General features: G+C 40.4%; 1 protein-coding gene across 1 annotated transcript; it reads left to right on the top strand.

Annotated features, from left to right (window-relative positions):
• The first annotated feature begins 473 nt into the window (after nt 1–473).
• On the top strand, nt 474–4,592 carry RPS3A (ribosomal protein S3A). Its single transcript, XM_081208471.1, has 6 exons — nt 474–626; nt 1,521–1,624; nt 2,027–2,214; nt 3,026–3,234; nt 4,022–4,131; nt 4,428–4,592. The coding sequence occupies exons 1-6, from the start codon at nt 565–567 to the stop codon at nt 4,547–4,549; spliced, it is 795 nt and encodes a 264-aa protein (XP_081064597.1). The 5' UTR covers nt 474–564; the 3' UTR covers nt 4,550–4,592.
• Nucleotides 4,593–9,472: the final 4,880 nt, after the last annotated feature.

Here is a 9,472-nt window from a genome sequence, read left to right as displayed (position 1 = left end):
AACAAATGTGAATATTAACGTGCATGCCCCTTTCCCTTTGTTATAGCCAAGTTTTTGGCATTTTGCTTTGTAGTTAAAAGCAGCAATAAAATACCTTGTGAGAATAATCGAAAGTAGCATTGTGCCATAAAAACCGCTGACTGTACTACCGAACTTCCCGTGGTGGGCTGTATTTTTTTATAAGAATCTCCTGGTTTTTGCTGGAAAGGAGTTCTGCGAAAAAGCAACTTCGCGGAAGAGATACGGCTTTTTTTCATGGGTGTCGCGTGCATTTACCAGGGATAAATCCTTGATGATTTTCAGCCTGTACCACGTGGAAAAGACATTGCTGATTCAAGAAGGGAAAGGCGTCCAGGACGTACTTCCTTAACTCGCCTGAGAGTGCAAAGCAGACAACCTACCGCCAGAGGCCGCTGTGACTTCCCGCCGCATGCTGGCTCCTCCGAGACCCTCCGTTTCTCGCGATACGCCCGGAAAGCGGCATTAGATCTCGCGCGAGCCCGGTTCTCGTATAATCTCGCGGGGCGTCGAGTTTCCGGCCTCTTTTTCTCCCGGCACGGCACTATGGCGGTTGGCAAGAACAAGCGCCTCACCAAAGGAGGCAAGAAAGGCGCCAAGAAGAAAGTGTAAGTCAGGCCGGGGCAGAAGCTTCGGGGTAGCCGGAGCGCAGCCGAGGGGGAGCCGCGGCCCGCAAACGTCGGATGCCTCCGATGTTGGTCGGATTGAGGAGAGTGGTTGGTGGCTGTAGGGAAAGCGCTGCTGACATGGCGGCTCTTTAAGGGAAGCGGGCGGGCAGGGGAGCGCGCGGGAATCGTTCTAGAACGGGCACGTGCGAGTTCCCCAGGGGCGGGGAGGGGCAAGGCTGCAGATCTCGTGCCTGGAGCCCCGATTTGGCGGGCCTGAGTTGGGGGGCCCCGTCCGGCCTTTCCCTCCTAGTAATTGTCGGGCCCAGTTAAGCGTGCACCCTGCTATAAGCAGAGATTTGAAATAAAATGCGGAGTTTCAAAGAAGCACCTTGGGGCATCTATCACGTACTGGCGATCATTTGCCTGGTGGCTCCAAAGCTCAGGTAGTGTAGTTCAGGGATGTAAAGTGGCAGTTGACTAACGCTGCTAGCCTCACCTGGCTTCCTTGAATTGAGCTTGCCTTTGGGTAGACACGGATAGGACTGTGCTGTAAATTCAGCACCGTTTATGCCTTTCTTGATATAACTTAGTAGGATGAAAAGCAGAGTTTTTGGCATCAGGACTTGCTTGCAGGCCCAGTTCAGGCAGCGTAGATGGGTGAAAACTGCATAAAATAATTAACTTTGGTGTTTTGCTGGGATATCAAGGGAGTCACATGCAGAAGGTGAAGACTTCCCTGAAACCCTGGAGATGTGTTGCCGAGTATAGATAATGCTAGATGGACCCAGAAATCTTTATTCTGTATAAGACATCTATCTTCCTGTATTCCAAATGTTTCTGGAATTATAGGAAGTTGCAGGTCTGACAAAGCTTTTCTCTTTTCCTGGAAATCAGGGTTGATCCCTTTTCAAAGAAGGACTGGTATGATGTCAAGGCCCCAGCAATGTTCAATATTCGAAACATTGGGAAGACATTGGTCACCAGGACTCAGGGAACAAGTAAGTTACCTAGATAGAAAACTGCTACATAATTTTGAAAAAAGATTTATTCTAAGGCTTGCTAGGTAAAAATATGCTGAGTTGATAGGTGCTACTACTTATTTATAAACTAATTGTGGTATGTGCCATGTTTCAACTCTAAAAGCAAGGCCTCAAACCTTCTAATTTTAACTGCAGAGATGTTGAATTCTTATCTGCCTTGGGAGTTTTGTGAAATGCAAAGCAAAAGAATTCAAAACTGCTTGAAAGTGTCTATAGGGCAGTTTGTTTGGAAAGCTTGCACTCCTGTGCATATTCCCTGGAGGAAATAAATTGGCAAAACACTTTCGATTCTAGCTATTACATTAACAGTTTATTATGAGTCTGCATGAAAGACGCATTAACATTATTTTGTGTTTTTAGAAATTGCCTCAGATGGACTTAAGGGTCGAGTATTTGAAGTAAGTCTTGCTGACCTGCAGAATGACGAAGTTGCCTTCCGTAAATTCAAACTGATTACAGAAGATGTGCAAGGGAAAAACTGTCTGACAAACTTTCATGGAATGGATCTCACACGTGACAAAATGTGTTCGATGGTCAAAAAATGGCAGGTTAGTAATATTTGCATGTAATTGTGCTAATCTGTAAATGCTGCACTTCATTGCTGTTGCAGGGTGGTGGAAATCTTAGGTACTGGATAATCCTCTCCTAGCATCACAGGATCAACTTGCCCTATTGCTGGATCCAGTTCTATGCTCTCACCTTGAATATTCTCCCCACACTCCCCTTTCTCAAGGGGAGAAAATTGGTTTTTTGTTGGAACTATAAAAGCAGATTTGTTTAAAAAAAAGTCCGACTGGATAGTGAATAAAGATTTCACAGCATACCCACAATGCCAAATTCATATTTGAAATTTTATAATCATGAAAGATTGCTAGCTAACTGGGTAACACTCGAAATTTACCAGGCACATCTTGCACCTGGCTATTGGCCTCTTGCAACCAAGTGAAGGTGCCCAGGCGCCAGGTTGGCGCCTGATGTTTCCACCATCTGGAGGTGCATGCCTGGGGATCCATGGAACTTGACTTTTCACATACTAGCAATACACCCTGTAGTTATATTTTATCTGCACAATCAGAATGAATTTTAATTTCAAGAACCAAAGTTGTCTTGAAAAATGTGACTTTTGAGCTGTCTGGATCAAAAATGAAAACCAGGCATTCCGTTTCTAACTGTTTCGTAACTGGGTATGGGGGCCTTGATTTGTAGATGTGGCTGCTTGGATGACTGTGTTGATATAATCCTTCCTTTGTTGCACTGAGCATTGAACACCTGATCTTTTTGCTTGGTCCAAGATTTATAGTAGACACTTTACTCAAGTACATTATTTGGGTATATTGAACAACTGTTAATTTTTTACAGACAATGATTGAGGCCCATGTGGATGTAAAAACTACAGATGGATATCTTCTGCGCCTTTTCTGTGTTGGCTTCACCAAGAAGCGAACTAACCAGATTCGCAAGACTTCCTATGCCCAACACCAGCAAGTCCGCCAAATCCGCAAGAAGATGGTGGAAATCATGACACGAGAAGTGCAGACAAATGACCTGAAAGAAGTTGTCAATAAACTGTAGGTTAAAATTTGTGTCCCATGTTTAGGAAGGCAGTTTTTATTCCATCTAGTTTTAATTTTCATAGCAGTGTATATAAATATTCCAGAAGATTTTAGCTGTTCCAGGCCAACCGTTAACACCCATTTCCATACAGCACAGTCCTGTCAGCTTCAGTTTATGGTGGGAGAGTTCTGTCAGCTCCTCTGTATTACGAAAACAATATTCTTAGTACTCATTCGTTGTATCTTAATACTTGTTTTATCCAAATAATTTATCAAATTTTATCCAAAATTTTTCAAATTTTAGGCAAATATATTGAATTTTCTTGAATTGTTTGCTAGTCACGTGTAGCAATCTCATGTGTTTGTGATGGGGTTTCAGTGAGACAGGCACCATAAAATTCCTTAGTAGATTTACCGTTGTGGAGGTATGTTACAATGTGACTTTGCTCCTTGAGATCTTTCTGACAAATTCATGGAGCATAATTCTGCCAATGTGCCAATCAGGATGGCTATGCGCTGCCTCCATAATCGGAGGCAGTTAAGTTTTTGGCTCAAATGTGGAGTCACAGGTTCAGTTGCAATCCTTTTTTTATCATTGTGGTGCAGAGTCAGTGGAGGAGAACTGTCATCTCCATTCAGGCTCCAGCAATAATGGCTGCTTTCTGGGATGTGTAATGGTACTACTTTTTGGGGGATATGTAATGGTAGTACCAAAAACAATGGTACTACTTTTGGGGGGTTTTCAATACTGTGATTCTTAATTTGATCATAATAAGTCAAACTTTATTTCCTGTCATTCTAGCATCCCAGACAGCATTGGGAAAGACATAGAAAAAGCGTGTCAGTCCATCTATCCCCTTCATGATGTCTATGTTCGTAAAGTCAAGATGCTTAAGAAGCCCAAGTTTGAACGTAAGCATTTTGGTGTCTTATCTAAAGAATATTTTTTGCTATATTCATTGGTTGGGAATGAATGATGACAATTTGTTTCGGTCCCAGATGAAGCAATGATTACTATTTTCAAATTCTGACATTCCCATAAATCATAAAAGGTGAAGTCTTGATTGTTTTCAAAAAGCGTATTGAGCCAATCAATTTAATTTTAAACATGGCTTCGTTCTTTAGAAGCACTCTGTTAACTTTAAATGCAGAATCTTAGCATAAAATTGTCTCTGTGTTAATTCAAACTGTTGCATTATTATTTGCAGTGGGCAAGCTGATGGAGCTGCATGGCGAAGGTGGTGGTGCTGGAAAGCCATCAGGTGATGAAACTGGTGCCAAGGTAGAGCGAGCTGATGGGTATGAGCCCCCTGTGCAAGAGTCTGTCTAAAATCAGATACAAAAATAAAAAAAAAGATTTAATATAAATGGCATGGTTATGGGCTTTGTGTCTTTTTCTTTTTTATAAACACAGTTGGCCGTTCTACTTCAAGCTATAGACGATGGGGTGCAGATATTAGAGTGATTTGTAGGTAGGTAGTAGTTGAACAAAGTGACTATGGTTCAGTAAGATAATTAAAGCCACTTGAAGAAAAATGCTTGCACAGCTATTCAGTGTTTGCTTCTCTATCTAGAAAGCATGTTGTCAATTAATACTTGAGACATTGAAGATTCTAAAGGCAGTAAGTTGAGTTGTAGTTCCCATTCAAGTTAGTTTAGTCTGGATCACCAAACTAGTTGGTAAGAAAATATGGACGTTAACAAGTTGAATTGTGAACTGTCAATCAAATGCTGATATAAAGGGTTGCAGTGTATGTTAAGAACCAGTGTGCAATTTCTACTTATTATCTGATGTATTTGAAATTCCTACCCTACACCTTGGGCAAATAGTCTGCGAATCAAGCCACTTTCAGCAAAATAAACTTTCAGAAATTATTATTAGTATTGTTAATACCCCACTCATCTGACTGGGTTGCCCCAGGCAATCTGGGTGGCTTTGAACAAAATATATATAGGTTGAGCTCAGGTAGTAACTTAAAGTCAATTACTCTTCAAGTGATTTTGCTTGTTATCTACACAGAGAGGCAGACATTCTGTCACTTGTATGTAAGCATATTAAGTTTTTTTTTGCAACAAAAGAGCATGTCTATGTACTGAAAGATTTAGGATTGTACTCCTAGGTTTATTAAAACCAGTTTTACTGAAGCACAGTTAAATACTTGTTTTTTCAGAAGCATGACTATTAACATTAGAAAATCATAAATTGGAAACTTTGTTGGTTTAATAATAGTATAACTCAAGCATGTCCAAAGTCCATTTTGGGGGCCTAATTGGCCCCTCTGGTTGGTTTAATCCGGCCCCTGTGGCAGTTTATTTCCTGGGGTAAAATCCTAAAAAAACCCTCAGTGGCTTCAATCCTAAAAGAAGTCCAACAACTCCAATCCTAAAAAAAGAAAAGAAAGCGCTCAATAACTTCAATCCTAAAAAAAGGTCAACTTTGGTCGGTCCCCACGCCTCTTCACTTCATCAAATCTGGCCCTCTTTGAAAAAGGTTTGGACGCCACTGGTATAAATAAACCCACTCTTAAAACTATGACACTTAAGACCGAGCCCACTGAAATAGCTTTAATCGCCACTACCTTTATCTAAGGCTGCATCTTACGCATATTCACACAGAAACAATTTTTGAATTCAAATTTTATTTTTGAATATATACAAGAGATTATGCATAACAAGTATCTTGAAATTTACAGAAGAAGAAAATGGTTGGGAAATGTTGGTCTTGTTTAGTAGGCACATTATTGTGACGACAGAGTAGGTATTTGGACAACATAAAATGGAAGTAAAAGATAATCCATATTTGCTTGCTTGGTGATCTTGTTAAGTATATGATTGTGTCTCATGGTCAGAGCCAGGCAGAGGCCCGGGCCAGGTAGTAATGTGCCCCCCCTTTTTTTACCCTGGGGATAACTGAAGTCTTATAAATAAGTAAGTATATAAATAATTGTGAATATGCTGACCGAGGCCCCCTTTGGAATCGGAGGCCCGAGCCAAGTGGCCCATATGCCCCCCCCCCCGTCTTTTTGTGCCAATGGCCATGCCTAGCTTGTTTCTGGGTTTGGAAAACACAGTAAATCTTGTTGGTTTTTATGGAGCAGGCAGAAAACTTTGAACTCTGTAAATGATGCCTTCATCCTAGCAGCTTCTGGACCACGTTAGCTGAACTTACGATTACTTGTGCCTGGATAGCCCAGTTGGCTAGAGCTTGGAGCTCCACAAATCCATGAAACCAAACTTCGCATGATGCTCCCCTTGTCCAGTCAGCTGTTTCACTTTACACCGTTTCAGTCAAACAGAAAAGTTTATTGGTTAAACAAACATGGGGTACCATAAAGTGGAGGGGGAGTACACTGAATATCCAGAGGTAAAGTGGCTTTTGTATGCAGATTTTGTAAGTTTAAAAATCCCTGCAGGTTTAAAATAAACTCGTATACTTTAACAGTCCCTGGTTTACATTTATGATTGCATATATATTTTAGACTAATTTGCCCTATCCTGCTTTCCCACGGAATGGTATGCTGTGGAGTTTAGATCATTATCTAAAATACTTCATAGTCTCATTCTGGAAAGTGATGTCAACTAGTCATGCATTTAATTTTTAATGAGTATTTTTCAAGTTTCAATCATTAAAGCTGTATTATGACCCTCTTAGATGGCACTGTTGGGATGAGATTGTTGCATTTGGCAATCTTGGTATGCAGAACGATGAGAATAAAAGAACGCTCAGCCAGTTGCCTATTTAAATTAATGAGATGCTAATAGATATAATACCCATTTAGGAAAAAGCAATTAATGCATTTTCATTATAGAGGCCAAAAATGTCAGCAATTCCCAACTGCCTTAATACTTAAATCTCTATTTGTTGGCAATATTTCTTTGAAATCATTAGAAAAGCAGGCATTTTCAACAAATAAGTAAACATTACCCTGAATCTGGAATTGATTTTCAGTGGGCACTTCAAGTGACCTTCAGTAACTTAGCTAGTAACTGCACAGGATATAGCTTTGATAGAATGAGAATCTGCTAATGGCTGTTATAAGACAGCCAGGGCTATATGGTGAAAAAGGTGGCTTTTGCATAGGACATATACTGCTCCGCTAAAGTATGAAAGCAACTAAGAGTCCAGATGGGCGGGGTATAAATAATAAAATTTTTGTTATTAGAGAATCCATAATAGCTGGATGAAAAGGCTGGTACAGTGGTACCTCGGTTTACAAACTTAATCCGTTCCGGAAGTCCATTCTTAAACCAAAACAGTTTTTAAACTGAGGTGTGCTTTCCCTAATGAGGCCTCCTGCTGCCGGTGTCCTTCCACCATTCAGATTCCGCTCTTGGTCCGAGGTAAAGTTCGCAAACCGGGACACTGCTTCTGGTTTTGTGGAGTTCGTAAACCGAATCGTTTGTAAACAGGCCTGTTCTTAAACTGAGGTACCACTGTATTGTCTTCATACTAGCAAAGCCCCATATACTGTTTTAGGTGTGAGAATTCATATAGTAGTCTATATACATTTTGCACTGAAAGCAAGTTGGGTGAGTATGTATGACTCATCTATGAAAAGGCACAGAGTAAGTTTGTTCTTATAAAGATTAGATAACCCGAATTTTCTTTAAGCACACCTTTTAGGTAGCATACATAAAACTTTCCATGAGATGGAAAGTGGTCAATCATGACATATTAGGTACAATTAAACAATCTTGCCTACCTTACCTTTCCTAGTACAGTGCTAAGCCTAAAGTCACTTCTCTACCAGAATGAACAGTTTTTCAGCTTACTGCCTTACTCAAGGGAAGGAGGAAGACATTTACAGTAAGCATGGGGTTTCTCCAGACCTGTTCATCTAATATCAACAAGGTTTACTATCCTGGGTCCAGGGACATTCCTGTGTAAAAATAACCAGTTGACATTTGACTTGTTTTTAAAGGGGAACTTTGAAATGGATTAGGAGATAAAATTTGGAGAAAGCCACCTACAAAGTCAATTTGAGTAAGTTCTTGATCAACATTAATCACCTCAGTCCTCAACTGACCAGATTGCAAAAGAATTGCAGTTAAAGGCAACCTGTAGCTGCTTGAAGCTTTCTGTATACTTGGATGAGAAGCAAGCCTCCTGCAGTTCCAGGCACTGTTAATTCTGTTTCATATTGTTCAGAGGAGGGTATTTGTAATTTCAGTATCCTCGTGTTTAACAAAGTTTTGGTTTTAAAATCTGAAGCTGAATATAGCAAGGATCTGAAGAAGACTGGGTATCTACTGCCCATGCAGAAATGAATTATTTGTACCTATGTCATACAACTACCCAATTGGCTGGAAGAAAGTGAAGACATTAATTTATGTAGAACTCAACTTGTTATGAGCAAGATGTTATGAAAAAGTAGTCAAAAGTTCTAGTCAGTCTCTGAAAAACATTGTTAAAATTCAAATGCCTAGTACCTGCTCTGGATGCAATTGGAAGGTTCCTTCTTTTGAAGATACAATTTTGGAGTGTCAGTGAACGGCCCAGGGAAAGACTTAGGATGGTTGAATTGACTGAAATCTTTATGTAATTGCTTTTGCAGTTTCACGGTTTCTTGATCAGTTTAGATTCAGTCTAGTTGCCTGTGGCTTAATCAGATTTTTAATGTATATGCATAAAGTGCTGTTTCCTACACTAACTTGGGTGTGGGTCCAGTTACAGATAGGTAGCCGTGTTGGTCTGCCATAGTCAAAATAAAAAAATTCCTTCCAGTAGCACCTTAAAGACCAACTAAGTTAGTTCTTGGTATGAGCTTTCGTGTGCATGCACGAATTTCAGAATTTCAGAAATAGACTGGAAAGAGAAGCTGCTGAATTGCAACTCATTACCAAACTTAAAACCATGGAGAGACCTGGTCTGAACAAAGACATTGGATTCTTATCTCATTATACACGACTAAGCCATTTTTCACCTTCTCACCCCTTGCCTTTTCCTGTAAGACCTATTGCAGTCGTTAAGAGTCGTCAACAGGCTCAGCTATCTGCCAATCTCCCATTCCCACCACCCTTCTGAGTAATACCCCTCCCCACCTTCTCACTATATAGAATGATCTGGCAACTTCTGTTTCAGTGTATCTGAAGAAGTGCATGCACACGAAAGCTCATACCAAGAACTAACTTAGTTGGTCTTTAAGGTGCTACTGGAAGGAATTTTTTTTATTTTGGGTGTGGGTGTGTAATGAAAATTATTCAGCACAGACCTGCATTACAGATGTAGGATAAGTATAATACAGCCACCGAA

This window comes from Podarcis bocagei (genome assembly GCF_964188305.1).
Source record: "Podarcis bocagei genome assembly, chromosome: 9".
NCBI classification, from domain to species: Eukaryota; Metazoa; Chordata; class Lepidosauria; order Squamata; family Lacertidae; genus Podarcis; species Podarcis bocagei.
This window is presented reverse-complemented; position numbering and strand designations above follow the sequence as displayed.

Excerpts from the sequence above, each read along its gene's own strand:
- RPS3A (XM_081208471.1), top strand. The coding sequence starts at position 565 with ATGGCGGTTGGCAAGAACAAGCGCCTCACCAAAGGAGGCAAGAAAGGC. Across the intron at positions 627-1,520 it reads AAAGGCGCCAAGAAGAAAGT|GGTTGATCCCTTTTCAAAGA; the intron begins GTAAGTCAGGCC and ends CCTGGAAATCAG. Across the intron at positions 3,235-4,021 it reads AAAGAAGTTGTCAATAAACT|CATCCCAGACAGCATTGGGA; the intron begins GTAGGTTAAAAT and ends CTGTCATTCTAG.